Consider the following 16,358-nt stretch of genomic DNA (forward strand, 5'->3'; position numbering starts at 1 on the left):
TGTTAAATTTGATTTCCTTGAAGTGCTAGCTGACGGGATGTGTGGCTTGGCCTCTTCACAGAGATATTTGTGTTTTAATAGTTTTGAACACTGAAAAGTATCATTATTCAAAGAAATGAAGCTGCAGTGATGAATTTCAGCCCTGTGGCAGAAGGAACCAGGAGATCATTTTTTGTGAACCAACCTGCTTGTGTGGCCAGCCCCGATCTTAGTGTAAATCATAAGTTGGAGCAGTTACACGCCTGAGTAAACTACAAAGTGTTATACAAAATTTGTAACTGCAGGTAAATAACAGACCTTACTTAGGAAGATCCACCACTCGTCTGTCAGTTTGTCATACTGTGGTGGCTTGCTTATTGCAGTAATGCTGGAAGCTATGCCACCAGTATTTCAAATACAAGCAGGGTCACCCATGGTGGACAGGTTTCAGTGGAGCTTCCAGACTAAGACAGACTAGAAAGAAGGACCTGGTGGTCTACTTCTGAAAAAATTGGCTAGTGAAAACCTTATGAATATCAGTGGGACATTGTCTGATATAGTGCCGGAAGATGAGCCCCTCAGGTTGGAAGGCACTCAGGATGGGACTAGGGAAGAGCTGCCTTTTCAAAGGAGAGTAAACCTTAATAACGGATGGAGTCAAGCTTTTGGGACCTTCATTTGCTGATGTGGCATGATGCAAAATGAGAAGAAACAGCTGCAAACATCCATTAATAATCAGAATGTGGAATGTGCAAAGTATGAATCTAGGAAAATTGAAAGTTGTCAGAAATAAAACGGAATGCATAAAGATCACTATCCTAGGCATTAGTGAGCTGAAATGGACTGGTATTTGCCATTTTGAATCAGACAATCATACGGTCTACTATGCCGGGAATGACAAATTGAAAAGGAACGGCGTCACATTCATTGTCAAAAAGAAAATTTCAAGATCTATCCTGAAATACAATGCTGTCAGTGATAGGATAATATCCATACGCCTACAAGGAAGACCAGTTAATATGACTGTTACTCCGATTTACACACCAACCACTAATGCCAAAGATGAAAAAATTGAAGATTTTTACCAACTTCTGCAGTCTGAATTGATCAAACATGCCATCAAGATGTATTGATAATTACTGTTGACTGGAATGTGAAAGTTGGAAACAAAGAAGGATCGGTAGTTGGAAAATGTGTCTTTGGTAATAGAAACAACCCTGGAGATCACATGATAGAATTTTGCAAGACCAATGACCTATTCATTGGAAATGCCTTCTTTCAACAACATAAATGGCAACTATACACATGGACCTTGCCAGGTGGAATACACAGGAATCAAATCGACTACATCTGTGGAAAGAGATGACGGAGAAGCTCAGTATTATTAGTCAGAACAAGGCCAGGAGCCAACTGCCATGGGGCCTTGTCAGTGGGAGGTGGGTAGAAGAGTGGATAGTCCGCCAAGAGTGTTCTTGTGCGCAGCACAGAGCTGGCAACCTGGGAGAGCCCAGGAGAGTGAATCAAGATGACAAGCCACATTACAGGTGGATCCACTGCCCTCTGCCAGGCTGACCCTGCTCCTCTCTTACTCTGGTTCCCCCAGGCAGCTCTTGTCTGGGCTTCTTGAACAAAGTCAAGAAAAGGCTATCCTTTCTAGTAAAATAAGTTGCTGCCTTTTGCTTGGGTAGAAGTTTTGACTTTCAAAATGTAGAGGCAGGTCCAAGGAGCCCCATACTCCTCTTCATAACCCCTGCTTTGCCAGCATCCTTTATCCAGTCCCAAATGCACTCATTCAGACAGATTGGTGTTTCAAACCTCATGAAACATCGGAACCAGAAGGAGCATTAGAGATTCTCTAGTCCAAATTCTGCATTGTACTAGAGAGGAAGGGGGAAGAGGAAGAGAAACCTATCATTACCCCTCTCATTATGTGGTACCTGTTTCCCTGGGCCCACCATGGAGCCCCAGCTCCCTCACAGCCCCCACCGTCTGTCTGGGACAGAGGCTGTTACCCTCTGGAGCTCTGCTTGATTGGCCACGCTGCAGGCAGCTGTCTTCTGTCTCAGGTCTCCCTTTCAGGGTAGCTTCTGTGATCATACACCGAGCTCCAGGCTTTCGGAAAGAGCCAGTGAGAGACATAGGAGGGGTCTTGGTTTCATCCTCAGGTTGTTATCTAGTGAGATGGGTTTGGCAGCATCTCTGGAAGCACAGTTATCCTCACACACACAAACACACACATGCAGAAACACAAATGCACACAAGTGTAACTCATCCTTTAAAGAAGGGAGGAGAGCTAAGGAGGAAGGTGGCTATGCAGAGCTCTTTCTGCTGTAACTCTTCTGCATCATCCAGATAGGGGCCAGCCTGTGGGGTCCTCTCATGACTGAGGAGAGGAGACTGGAGCTGGAGCTGCCCAGCACCATAACCCTCGGTTTCAGCTGAGACTACTGTGCAGTTTGGGGCCGCTGGAGAACTAGCTCTTGCCCTTTGCAGGCAGAGCCGTTTCCTGCCGTTGCCATTTACCTAAAGCCTGTCCTTGTTTCTGCACCTGCAGCATCTCGGTCCTGGATTACCCTTGCTGTACCATCCAGGATCTGCCGGAGCTGACGACCGAGAGTCTGGTAAACAGATGGGGATTTGGTAGCGTTTGAAAGTGCCAGGTGGCCAAGGCTGGTATTTGCTCTTCATTTCTTCTTCAGCCCCATAATGCTCTGGTTTGGGAGCCTCAGCTCAATAAAGGCATATTGGCAAGAGCTCAGAGGCAGTAGGGATTTAGAGCTGCTGACCCAGCTGAGAAAGATTTGGAAAAGCTGAGCATAGCATTTTGCAGAAAGAAGAGAGGACCAGTGAGAAACACTGAGGAGGAGAGGGAATTAAGAGAGATGTGGCGCTGAGAGTAAGCTAAGTGGCTGGAGACTCCCCTGGTCTAGCTCGGCCAGACACTAACCTGTCCCCTTCTGCTGTGCTGTGGGCCATTCACTTCTCATTTTCATGGAGCTTATATAACCCAGGAGTGTGTACTTCAGAGAGAGTCTTACCTAGGTCTCCCTGAGGCAAAAGCCTATATAGGCACAGGAAGGTGACCCAGAAAGTGCCTCATCCTGAATACAGCTCCAGGCAAATCAGAAAACGCCCTCAGAGTTATTCTGAACTCCCAGTATGCTGACTGACAGGATATTGAAGGTCAGGCATGTGTTATCATGGCCCACCACCACTCCTTAGACACCCCCCAGTCCATGCCCTCACCCTGTTGCACTGGAATTATTTATCTGTGTCTGTTTCCCCATTTGACTATAAACTCAAAGGAAGAGATAGTATCGTCTCCATTTTTATATCCCCCAGAGTCTGGCACCATGTCCACCCCCTCGAAGGAGCTCGGTGAATGCTAGATGATTGGGAATGACACCCATAGGTGCTGCAATCCTTTGTTCTCCCAAGCTTTAATACCTGCACAATGTTGAATCAGAAAAGTATATTATGCAAAGATAGGCTGATACCTTATGTGGTACGGGTTTTATAGCGCCATGGGATTTTTGCTGGCGGGAATTTGAGAGTCATTTGGCCCAATCCCCTTCTTTCAAAGATGAGAAACCTGAAGATCCACTGGGTGAAGTGACCTGTCACAGACCAGGTGGCAGATTTCAAATTAGACATGAGTCAAAAGAGCCATGTCCTGAGACACCAAGTCTAGCACGTTTTTACCACCGAGGCAGAGATTCCCTGTCTTATTTAGATACAGTCTCAGCAGCCACGGATGCTGGGAACTTCTTACTCCTGCAGAGAGAGGTAGCAGGTTGTCTGATACTGTTCATGTACATGATCTTATTTAATCTTTAAAACTCAGTGAGGTTGCTATTACTGTTTTATAGAAGGAAAAGTTAAATAACTGCCAAGACCTCACAGTTGAAAGTAGAGAACATGCATCCCTGCCACTCTGAGTTGGAAGGAGGAATAAGTTTTCTCCAGAAACCGTGTAACATAGCTAAGATTAAAATTCTGTTATTAGTAGGATATTTCAGAACATAAAATTAAATCAGCTTTTATGGCCTGAGTCTATCCCGTGATACAATCTGTTCCCAGTCCCCTGAGTTCACATGTGGGAATTACAGGAACAGTACTTTCACATCTCATCAAGTTGACCTTTTTCAATATGAGCATAAAGTATTGAAATGATTCTTATGCCTTCTGAGAAGGCATAACACATTCATACATACATGAACCAAAAAAAAAAAACAAACAAACCCATTGCCATCGAGTTGATTCCGACTCATAGGACAGAGTAGAACTGCCCCACAAGGCCTCCAGGGAGCAGCTGGTGAATTTGAACTACCGACCTTTTGGTTAGCAGCCGAGCTCTTAACCACTGCACCATGAGGGCTCCAACACATACATGAAAGCATATATCTATTCTTAATAAAAAACAGATTCATGCTAGAGATTCCACTTCTTTCTCTGAAGCAATAGTGGCACCTGGTGGTTTCATGTGGTAACCACAAATTTTTTTTGTTTGAATTTACGGTGTAGGTGCTTCCCTGAGCCCAACTGTGGGCTTCAGAAACTAGCAAGTTTACTCCAATGTTATGGTCGTCAACATTATGGCTTATTTACCTAGTAGTTAAGAGCTCAGCTGCCAGCCAAAAGGTTGGCAGTTCGAATCCACCAGCCGCCCCTTGGAAACCCTATGGGGCTGTTCTACTCTGTCCTACGGGGTTGCTATGATTCAGAATCGACTCCACAGCAAGGGGTTTGGTTTGGTTTTAATGGCTTTTGTATTCAGAAAAAAAATAATGTTTATATGAGTAAAATTTGTTTCTTTTTCAGGCTCAGCAAATTGCAAACACAGATAATGTACTGCTTTCTAAGTGTATAAGGTTTTCTTTAGATTTCAGGTTTTCTTCCTGATTTTATATATATATATATATATATACATATATAAAACGGAAAGTGGAGAAGCACAGAAAAGTATGGAGAAGAAAATAAAAATACCCGTAATTATATCACCTACATATAACCGTTGTTAATATTTTGGTTCAATTACTGTGTATATTCATGTATGAAATAATTTTTATATGTACATATGTATGTATATACATACCCTCCCCCCAAAAAAAACCAAACCCATTGCTGATGAGTCATTTCCAACTTACAGCAACCTTATAGGACAGAGTAGAACTGCCCCATAGGATTTTCAAGGCTGTAATCTTTACAGAAGCAGACTGCCACATCTTTCTCCTGTAGAGCAGCTGGTGAGTTTGAACCAATGGCCTTTCAGTTCACAGCCGAGAACTTAACCACTGCCACCAGGGCTCCTTTACGTATACATACTTATACATTATTTAATAAAATAAGGAATATATATGTGTTTCACTTGGCATAGTAAAATTTAAATGCTTAAAATATGATTTTATTAAACATCTTGAAAACAAGATGATTTTTAATGGCTACACATAATAGTCCATGCCTTAATTTTAAAAAGAAATGGCTCCATTCTGCTGCTGTTGGGCATTTTATTTCAGTTTTTCCCTATATAACTCCAAAATGAACACGCTTGCATGGGAATCTTGACCTCATCTCTGATTATTTCATTAAGCTGGATTCCCAGAAGTGGAATTACTAGGCTGACATAATCTTGATTCATGTTTTTTGCATTTGAACTGAATTCAGTTCAACTTCATTTGGAACACCAGCTACACAGCATGGTGGACATGAAAGAAAGGCAGTTATTGGCATATTAATTTCTGGAGTCTTCCCATTTTGTCAAAATGTTTAGCTTTAGAATAGGCCATGTTTTCCCGCGTACTAACTGAGCAGTTTCCCTACCCACCTGGTGTAGGAAGGCTTACAATTTCTGGATCCCCAAACTTCTATATTCAGATCCAATCCACTAAACTAGGAAAAAAAAAAGAAAAAAAAGAAAATTAAATCCCAAACGTAAATGAGGGTTGGTGAATGTATGATTGTGTGGAAGTTAGGTGTGGTCTTCAGAAGGAGGTTGCTGGAAAAGGCAGTGGGCGTGGCCTCAACTTCTATTGTAGATGCTCAGAACAGCGGCTGCTTGGTGTGAAGAGGAGAGTGTGCAAGGTGATGCTTGGGGGTTATGGAAAAATATTAGCTCTTTTATATGTATTATTTTAATATCCTTTTTGCTTTCTGTATTTACATGTACATTATAATATACATAATATTATTACAAGAATACATTTATAATTTATAAGTAAACAGAAATTACTTACTAATAGATGTGTGCAATCAACAAATTTGGAACCCACTGCTTTTAGGGTATGGTGGATTGAGGCCAGGGTCATGGGTCTTTTTTCTTTGTGAGCCTGTTAGACCTAAAGAGAAATCATGCAGACTGGACCCCTTCCTCCTTTTCTCTCTTGTCTTACAGAAATTTGGGCAAAAAAAGTGGAAAAGTCCATGTAAATCTATTGTCATTGCCACAAAGCCAGTCCAGCCTCAAAATGCTTGTCTTTTTCTCTAGAATATGATTTAATAACAGCAGCATCACATACGAAAGAGGTCATACTTTAGCAATGTGGGTGCCCAGGTTGTCCTCTGGACTAAAGGTGAAGGAATGAGGAGAAAGAAGTGTTTATGGAATCGTGGAGCATCAGAGTTCGAAGTTCCTTGGACAGTAACTTACCCAATCCCAGCCTTTACAAATGAGGAAACAGGTGGAGCAGTGAAGTGATGTCAAAAGCCTGATAGCCAGGGAGAGTCAGAGCCATTTGCAAAGACAGGCTTGGCACTTCCTCTGAAATCTAGGCAAGTGGATCTATTAAGGTAATTTTTGAAAGGTGGCTCATTGCAAAATCCCTCAAATTTTGGTTTGATATATATTCAGGAAGATCTATAAAAATATGTTCACAGCACTTAAATTTGTTTACCTGATCCTTATATCTATCTTTATTTAATTTTTATACCTACCTAATCCAGATAGCTGACGAACTCAGTCAGGTGCTCCACCTTAAACCAGGAAACCTCACTGTTTTTTGTTACTGTTCTTCCCCAGAAACTGTTGTCTTGTGCTGGTTTAAAGTGAAAATTATAGTATGATATAAGAAAGAGCTTAGCCACTATTAGGTCTTTAAGAAGCACAGAAAGCCAGGGATCAAACCAAATTTTCCTTCAGGAATCAACTTCTGTGTCCAGGATTCAAGAAGTACAACTAGAAGGTGAACAGAAAATAAAGACGGAGTCTTAGACTTCACTGAGCCCTCAAGATCTAGGTGCAAACCCCTGGTTGGGCACTTATCATGTGACCTTGGAGAGCCCCTTCCTGGGGCCTCAGTTTTATACCTATGAATGATGGAATTAGACCAAAACAGCTAGCTCCCTTCTAGAGCTCAGATTCTAACCAGTCTGATTTCCTCAATCCAAAACACTGTTCTTTCTTCATTCGTGTGAATTAATTCTCCACATAATTGGCCTAAGCCTGGTTTTGGTATCTGCCTTCACTCAGCTGCACTATGGAGGGATCTTTGAGAACAGCCCTCAGTGCCTTGGAGGTGAAAGGGGGAGGATGTGGCCCCTGAGCTGAGTCTTTAGACCCAGGGTGCATTGCAGTGGAACATGGGCACACATTTTCTTATATAACTTTAGCTGGTAGAAAGGGAGTGGAAGTCTTGCTCTGGTCAGTGTGAAGTACCAGGAGCAAGGGAGTCTGGCTGTGCTGCTGTTCACACAGCATATCTCCCCACAGAGGCTCACATCTCACTCAAATGTCCTGAATCCTGCCAAAAAATTAATAAGTAAAGGAGAAGAGACAGAGGTGACCTGCCCTAAATGGGCATAGAGAAAAAGAAACAGCCCTCAAGTCTGGCAAATCTGAAAAGGCACCCGTGGAGCTGCAGGCCTGCTGGGAAATGATTATCTGTTGGGCTAGAACAAGGCAAAAGGCAGGAGCAGTGCTCTATGCAGGGCCTGCTGCCACAAGCAAAGGAGACCAGACAAGTCTGGACTCAGTTCTCCTGAGCACACTGTCCAGCCTGCATGCCTTCCGTGCCAGCGCCAGGCAGCATCTGGTGGTGCGAGAGGCGGGCTAGATACAGTCTTCTGGGGAAGCTTGATCAGAAGGAAGGAAAGCACAGCTCTGGTAGGTGAGGCTGTCTTCAGGGAGGGTACTGGGCTGCCTTTCTTGGGACTCCTGGGACTGAGCTCTGAGCACAGGGCAGTCACAATCAGCTCATCCTCACTCAGAACTTCACTTTTAAACCAGCTGGAGGAAGTCCAAGTAAATCATAGAACTACAGAATGGTCAGAGCTGAAAGGGTTTTTAAATATTATCTAGTTCAACCCCCTTATAGGAAACAGGAGAAATGACTTACCTAAGATCATTCAGCCAAGACTAGTGCCATCACCCACGTGTCCTGGTATCTAGTCCAGTGCTTCTTCTAGAAGGCCACATCTCCACTCCCATGTCATTCTTAGGTTCTGAGGAATACAGGCTTTTTATGCCAATGTCAGAAGCCAGGATGAAGGAAACTCACAGTGGAAATCCTCTTACCTGTCCCATTTGTTTGTGTCTCCCCGGCTCCTTTAAAAAATAAACATTAGAAGTCTGTCTCTTCTGTTAACCACACAAGATGTAACCACTACAGAACCTGATCTGTTTTGGGCAAGCCAGACTAGCTGATGTGCAGGAAGTTTCCCTCAGATGCAGACAGATGGCTCCTTTGGGATTAGTTCTAAACACAATACTGATCATTTACTACAGGAAGGAAAATACTGTTTCTCAGTATTTCTCAAAAGTTTCCCTGAAACATTTTGACCCTTGGTTTTACTTATTTCTTGGAAGAGTCTGATACCCTCAGATTTCTTAGATGTTCATCCCCTATTAGAAATATGCTTGTCTTGCTTGCTTCAACTTAATAAGGGGAGAAGAGGGGAAATTTCCATTCACCAGCCAACAGGCCTCACTTCTGCACATCTCCTACTCCTACATTCTCCTATCACATTGTAGACGTGATGAATTTCCAAGATGGTAGTTTGGCCATCTTGTGTGCTCCTTGATTTATATAGCTTCTGACATCAGTATATATTTGCAGTCCCCAAAATCACATAAGCACTCTTATTTTTGTCCCTGAAAACTGTTTCTATGAGTAGAACCCTGTTTCTAATCTGACATCCATCTGTGATCTCTGGTGGAGCGCTCACAAGCTATCGAGAAACATACAAGAGAAACACCTGGTTAGAATGAACCATCTGCCATTTTTCCTCCCTTGCTGGAGAACTAAGCAATTTACTGCAATATGGTTTGATAAAGGAGGACAGGGGTTGATAAAGAACTCAACCACAATGAATATCAGATCTCCAACATGGTTTGAAATAAACCGGCATGAGACCTAACTTAGAGCAATTACAAACGTAGCTTGTATAAGTGCAGAGTCTATGGGAGTAGAGTTCTGTCCTCTCTCTTCTAATCCTAAAGCAGAAAGCTTGCTTGAACCAAGTTCCTGTGTTGAGGTATCACCATTCTAACCGGTGGTGCTCTAGTACAGAGTCTTCCAGGATTGGCAGCTGAGTGTTTTTAGATGAAGGATATTGTGCTTCATGACCCTGTGAAGAGCAGGATGTGAGGAGGCAGCGTTCACAGCAGGAGACTTCCCCTCAGCTGCCCCAACACTGACTTCTGTGGGAATGAAAGCCTTGTGGGTGTTGAGGTCATGATGTGTGCCTTGTTACAGGAAGCTGGGGACAACAACCAGTTCTGCTGGAGGAACCTCTTTTCCTGCATCAACCTTCTGAGGCTGCTCAATAAACTGACCAAGTGGAAGCATTCCAGGACCATGGTGAGTGGGGCTTCAGGTAATGGTGGTGTCCCTCTGACTGGATTTATTTATGGGCTGCCTGCTTTGTGAGCTCTCTAGAGAGACACTGATGGCTTCACCAAATTTAGCACCTCCTAATTCTGGGCACTTATTCCATATGAGGAGCCCTGGTGGCGCAGTGGTTAAGAGCTTGGCTGCTAACCGAAAGGCTGGCAGTTTGAATCCACCAGCCACTCTTTGGAAACCCTATGGGGTTTCTGTCCTACAGGGTCACTATGAGGTGATGGCAACAGGTTTGGTTTTTTTAGTTTTTATCCTATATGAGATGATCACTCACCTGTCCATTTCCTTTCAGAGAGCTGAGTGTGGACCCTCCCTCAGGGCAGCTCTTGGTAGGGAAGTTAGCATTGTTATTTGAATTACAGTCATACATCCCAAATGATACAAGTCCAAGAGTAGTCACTGCAGCATTGTTTGGAATAATGAAAGATTGGAAACAACTTAAATGGCCATTCATACAGAACCAACAGGTTAAATAAATTATGGTACGTCCTTAGAATATTATGTCAGCATTTAAAAGAATGAAGCAGTTCTGTACTGCTGTAGAATAATTTTCAAGTTACATAGTTGGTTATCATTTGTGTTTTAAAAAAGTAGTATATGCATAGATAGTCTATGCATAGAATATGCATAATACATAAGAAAATGGTCACAGTGAAAAGGTGATGTGTGGCTGGCAATATTTCTTTTGCACTTTATATACCATGCACTTTGAATATTGGAAATTTTGAATTGTGAAAAACAAAAATCTTCTCTGTTTCTCAAGACTGAATCTAAGTAGAGCCTGGAACATAGCTTCCCAAAAACTCTCCAGGGGATTCCGAAGCCACCAGGTTTGGGAACCACTGGCTTAATTTGTCTATGAGTTGGAAATTCCAAGAACTTTAGATCCTTTTTACCTTTTCCTACTCCCACCCCTCTTTCAATGGGCAGATGCTGGTGGTGTTTAAATCTGCTCCAATCTTAAAGAGAGCCCTCAAGGTCAAACAGGCCATGCTACAACTTTATGTCCTGAAGCTGCTGAAGATACAGACCAAGTACCTGGGGCGCCAGTGGAGGAAAAGCAACATGAAAACCATGTCAGCCATTTACCAAAAGGTGCGGCACCGCATGAACGATGACTGGGCCTATGGGAACGGTGAGTACGCAGAGCACCTGCCTCCCCTCAGGGGCTGCCTGGGGATTAAACAAAACTACATGAATGTTTTTCTCTACCCCCTTGACACGAATTGTTCCATATTCTGGATGAAAAAACAAGCGATTATAAGTTAGGTGCTGATATAAGGAAGTTTAAGCCACTGTCCCAAATTCTAGCATGTACCTTGTTTTATATCAACTATGAAAATTTATTTTAGAAAACAAGTAATAAATAATCACTCCCTTTCTAAAACATTTCTTTAAATGACAAGATTCTCCTAAAGATTTTTAAATTAAAATACCTTTTTAATTTCAAAAGCAGCTAGAAAGAAAGGTTAGTAAATACACATAGACAAAAATTTTACTATATTACCATATTTATGCCATATTTGTACCACCCAGAGATTGCCATTGTTAACATCTTATTGTGTATTTTTACAGATTTTTTTCTATACACACATGTATGCATATTTTACTAAAAGGAAAGCAAATTGTATGCCATCTTATAATCTTTTCTTATCAGTTAACGATCTACACCATTTCATGTCAGTATATTTTCATTTCATCTAATAATCAAATCCATGTTCAGAATTCCCCAGTTGTCCCAAAATGTTTATTTTTTCCAAATCAGAATCTAATCCAAGACCACAAATTTCACTGGTTTGTTATTCTCTTTAATTCGTTTGGAATCAAGCATGGTCTGTTTTTTTTTTCCATGACACTGACTTACTTATTAAAGAACTAGGCCAGCTACCCTGCAGAATAGCCTAACTCAGGATCTGTCTGCTTGTTTCTTTGGTGTCATTTACCTTATTCCTCTATCTCTGGTATTGCCTGTAAACTGAAAGTTAGATCTAAAGGTGTGATGCATTTAGACCTTTTTGGCTCTAGTACGTTCTAGGTGATGTTGGGTACTGTGTATTGCCTCACATCAGCAGACGCGACATGTGGTTCATATACCAGGACTTAATGCTAAGATGGACCATTAGCCCTAATACATTTTAAATATGATTAATGTAGAACACAATCTTTTTCAATAACACATTTGTGTCATGTAGCAATACTCCTCAGGTGGTTGGAACAAATGAACCATCAAGTTTGAGTTTGGAAAACTTTATTTTGGAGGGCATTTTTATTGTACTTACATTGCTGGAGTGGAATTTGACTGTTATTTGTATAATTGTATTTAAGACTTTTGGTAGGATGACTAACGACATGTCTTTGCTGGGATTTGTAACCTGCTTGGATTTTAGAGGATGCTGCAGTCGAGTTCCAGGAATTTAAGAACAGCATTTGATTGGCATATAACAAGTCAGAATGCAACTTCTGCTATGGGCTATCAAGCACAACTAGCTACTTTAAATGTTGAAAACATGAAAACGTTTTACCTTGCAAATGGCACATCTATTATTGCCGTCATGATGAGCCCAAACCCGAACTATACTTCCTTACGATAAATCATTGCGTGTGGGGCGTAAAGGTCTGGGAAATACCTATGTATCTTAGCCCTGAAGTAAGTGTCCAAGTGGAATGCGTAAAAGCAAAACAAATTCTCTGCTTTCTGTTGCTACCTCCATGGAAGCCTCCACTTCATACCCTTAACATAGACTATCACATAGATTTGTCATGTGCTGGGGATGAATCCAGGGAATCAGGAAGTCTTCAGTAATTGGTCCGTTCTCATCCTCCTTGTTGTATCCCTTCCTTTGCCTTCCATTACTTAGGATCTGGTAATTCCATTCAAATGGAAAACTCCCATCCCCTAGGGAAAGCTCAATAGAAGGAACTGTGTCATCCTTTTGGAAAAGGATACGTAGAATAGTAAGAATGTGAAATAGAAGAAAGGAAATTCAGTAAAAGAAGCCTACCTACCCCAGTGCCTTCATTTCCGTCCTCAAAGGGGACCACTGTAACCAGTTTCTAGACTACCCTTCCAGATAGTCTCTGTGTATTCAAGCATAGGTTTGTGGGCATGTGTGTGTTTTTAAACCTGAGCGGCAACATGCTGTACGCTATACTTACTTTGTACATTGCTCTTTATATAAAAGGGAATTTGGAGCAGTGCCATTGTTGGAGTCCCATGGACCATGCTCAGTGGTCAGGGGGGGCGGTGTCCTGCGTTATGTACATCTTTTTCTCCCTCTCTTCCCAACACAGACATTGATGCCAGGCCGTGGGACTTCCAAGCAGAGGAATGCACGCTGAGGGCCAACATCGAGGCCTTTAACAGCCGCCGGTACGACAGACCCCAGGACTCTGAGTTTTCACCTGTGGATAACTGCTTGCAGAGTGTTCTGGGCCAGCGGCTGGATCTGCCTGAGGATTTCCACTATTCGTATGAGCTCTGGCTCGAGAGAGAAGTATTTTCACAGCCTATCTGTTGGGAGGACCTTCTCCAAAGTCACTGACTGGGCTCCTGTCAACAAAGATCTAGATGCAGGGGTTGGCTCCAATAAATGGTGCTCTGCCTACCCTGCCCATTCAGACTTATTTTCCAGCTTTAGGAGTGCTTGTCAAGTGGCAATCTGGCCCAGCCCAAGGACCTCCAGTGTAGTTCAGGGCTAGTCTGGGGGCTCTTGGGCTTGGAGGTGGTGCTAGGCTGGGACCCTGTGTCACAACAAATTGATCAACCTGCCTTGTGTCCGCTGGGTGCCCAGTTGGCCTTGGCAGTCTGGTGGATCAGTCCTGGGTAAGCTCTCTGGCGGTACATCTCCCTGCTTTGCTCTTGCCTAGAACTAGGCCTTTGCTGGTCCCAAGAGTGAGAGGAGGTTCATTATGGCATTTGACCCATGGCATCATCACAGGTACTGACAGGTGAAGGTCATAAAATAAGGAGAGAGCTTTCTTCCGGCTCAACCTGGATTCCTAGGACTTGCCAGAAATTCGGCAAAACCAACCTGGAATTCTGTATTTTAAATTTTGTCAAAGATATCCTGAACACACACCTCTTCCTAAAATCATCAGCTCTGAGAAGATTTTAGAGCACCTGCACCTTCTGTATAAAGGATAATGATTTACTATTCCCTAAATACTGCATGTGATAGAAGGGCACGTTGTGTGGAGTGCTTTTTCTTTATTCCCTAAGCGATCTGTGTTCAATGTGAAAATTATTTCCCTGTGCACTCTCTATAGGGCATGGAGTCCTCTGTCATTTTAAAGACCACAACCAGTATGAAACAGCAGGGCCTTTTCTAGGGGTGTTTCATGTTTCTGAAACTACTCAGTCTTAAAATGGCTGAGTATACTGCAGAAAATTATCCTTTTCATCCAATTCATTTTTCAAATGACAGGTTAACTACAGAAGGCTGTATTTATTGCAATGGTTGTGTCCATTTGTGCTTGTGATCGATTTATTTTTTAATTGAATAGAACAGCAAGAGCATCACAGCTTACCATTTTTCTTCTCCAGTGTTGATTACTTATCTTTTTACTGCTAGCAGTTTCAAAGTGTCATGTGGAGATTTAGCAATACTATTTCTACCTAAAGTATTGCACATTTCTTGAAAAATAGAAGGGTTGATGTACCAACCTCTCTACATGTCTTTTACAGCAGAACCACATACTTCTTAACAGACAAGGTTTTTAGCAAAGTTTCTGATTCAGTCAGGATCATTTTCTTTCTCTTCTGCCTATACAATTATGTCATCTATGTTTTCAAGCTTTTTACTTTAAATGTACTCCCCAACACAGACACTACTGAAACTTCTCTGATGGCACCAAGCCACTTTAACTGTGCCAGGAAGTCTAGTCAAAATTGGCTTATTTACTCTGCTGTCCTTTGCCAACCAGTGTCATTTGAAGTCATGACAGAGTAACGATGTCTGAGGAAGTATACCAGAACTCTAATAAGGAAACCTTGGATTTATTTCTTTGTGCTTTAGGGTAGCAGAATTTCTGTTTTAATGGAAAGGTTATGAAGAATGTAATTATGTAAACAACTTCTTAAATAATTTGTAAATTTTACCTCCATAGGACAACAGCCCTCACTGCAATCAAAATAATTTACTGAGCATATCATCCACGAATTTTATTAGGCTAGGGTCAGACTAGTATGATTTTAATGTGATTTGCAAGAAAAGGCAATTTTCAAGGAGAGAGCAATCTATTTCTTTTAAAGCCATATAGTATTTAATGTGTGTCAAGAACAAATAAGTTGCCCTTTTAAAGATATGCACATGAATGCTTTCTGAGTCACAGAAGTATGCTAAGCTTTAACGTTTCATACTTGATTATTTATAACTCTTCTCTAAGGGAAGATTAATTCTCAGTGCAGATGGAGAAACTGGGACACCAAGGGACTAGCATTCAGGTATTGACAGCCAGCCCCAGATGCTAAGGTAACCGGGTTGAATTTTCCAATTAGAGAACCCATGTGTGTGGTTAGGGTAAATTCAGGTAATCACCCTCCGATGGTAATTACTGTTACTACATAGAAGAACATTATTTGAGTGATTTATTATAAAGTTGAGAATTTTGAATTGTGAATATTTCAGTAAAGTTTCTGTTGATTGTTGGTAACATTGTTCATCTACTGAAGCGCTTTAATAAAAAGGAAAATGAACTGGAGTTAGTAATTTGGTCTTTAACTTCTTCAACTTCTTAAAGACATGTTAGATACAAGAAAGAAGGATATAATTAAAGAGGGTAAATATACAAAATCTTGCATTAGTCCAGATTATTCCCTGGGAGTAGACTAATACAAACAACTCCAAAATCTCAGTGACTTATGACAAACGTTTATTTCTTGCCCATGGGTCTAGGGTCATCTGCAGTTCTGCTCGACTCAGCTTGGCTTACTAGCTTGGCTCTCCTCCATAAATCTTCTCATTCTGGCACTAGGCTGATGGAATAGCCCGTCTGAGGCATGCTGTTCTCATAGTGAAGGGCAGGAGCAAGAGGCCACACCAAAACCATGCGAGCACATTTAAAGCATCTGCTTGGATGTGGCTAAGTCAAAATTGCTCATGTTCCATTGGCCAAAAGCAACTCACGTGGACAAACATAACACTGGGCCAGAGAAGTGTACTGTATCTACAGGGTGGCAAGTGTGAGGATATTTAATACTCTTACAGTAGAGAAAGTGAATTGGGAACAGCCCTGCCCTCCTGGTCATGAATATCTGTTCCTATCCTATGTGCAAAATATATCTCCTCAGGGAAGTCACTTGAAAAGTCTTATCCACTCACGAGACCTAAAGTCCAGGATTTCATGGTCAACATTAGGTCTGATGCAGTGTCTTTTGATCCTGAGACTTGTAAACCTAAAAATGACAAGAAGTTATCTGACCACAACCTCTACCACCACCACACAATGACAGAACAGGAAGATGACAGCCTAAATAAACATTCCTCCTCCAAAAGGGAAAAAATGGATGGCACATAGCAATCACAGGTCCATAGCAATTCTGTA

The 16,358-nt window shown here is 42.0% G+C and overlaps 1 protein-coding gene across 1 annotated transcript in view; it reads left to right on the forward strand.

Moving 5' to 3' along the window:
- Nucleotides 1-15,555, forward strand: part of STRIP2 (striatin interacting protein 2) — a 41,603-nt gene extending 26,048 nt beyond the window's left edge. The window contains exons 18-21 of the mRNA XM_004382661.2: nt 2,534-2,600; nt 9,669-9,773; nt 10,746-10,950; nt 13,107-15,555. Coding sequence (XP_004382718.1) covers nt 2,534-2,600; nt 9,669-9,773; nt 10,746-10,950; nt 13,107-13,357 — 628 coding nt within the window. The 3' untranslated portion in view covers nt 13,358-15,555. The remainder of the gene's footprint in view (nt 1-2,533; nt 2,601-9,668; nt 9,774-10,745; nt 10,951-13,106) is intronic.
- Nucleotides 15,556-16,358: the final 803 nt, after the last annotated feature.

The sequence above is a fragment of the Trichechus manatus genome, unplaced genomic scaffold (genome assembly GCF_000243295.1).
Source record: "Trichechus manatus latirostris isolate Lorelei unplaced genomic scaffold, TriManLat1.0 scaffold00097, whole genome shotgun sequence".
In the NCBI taxonomy this organism is placed as follows: domain Eukaryota; kingdom Metazoa; phylum Chordata; class Mammalia; order Sirenia; family Trichechidae; genus Trichechus; species Trichechus manatus.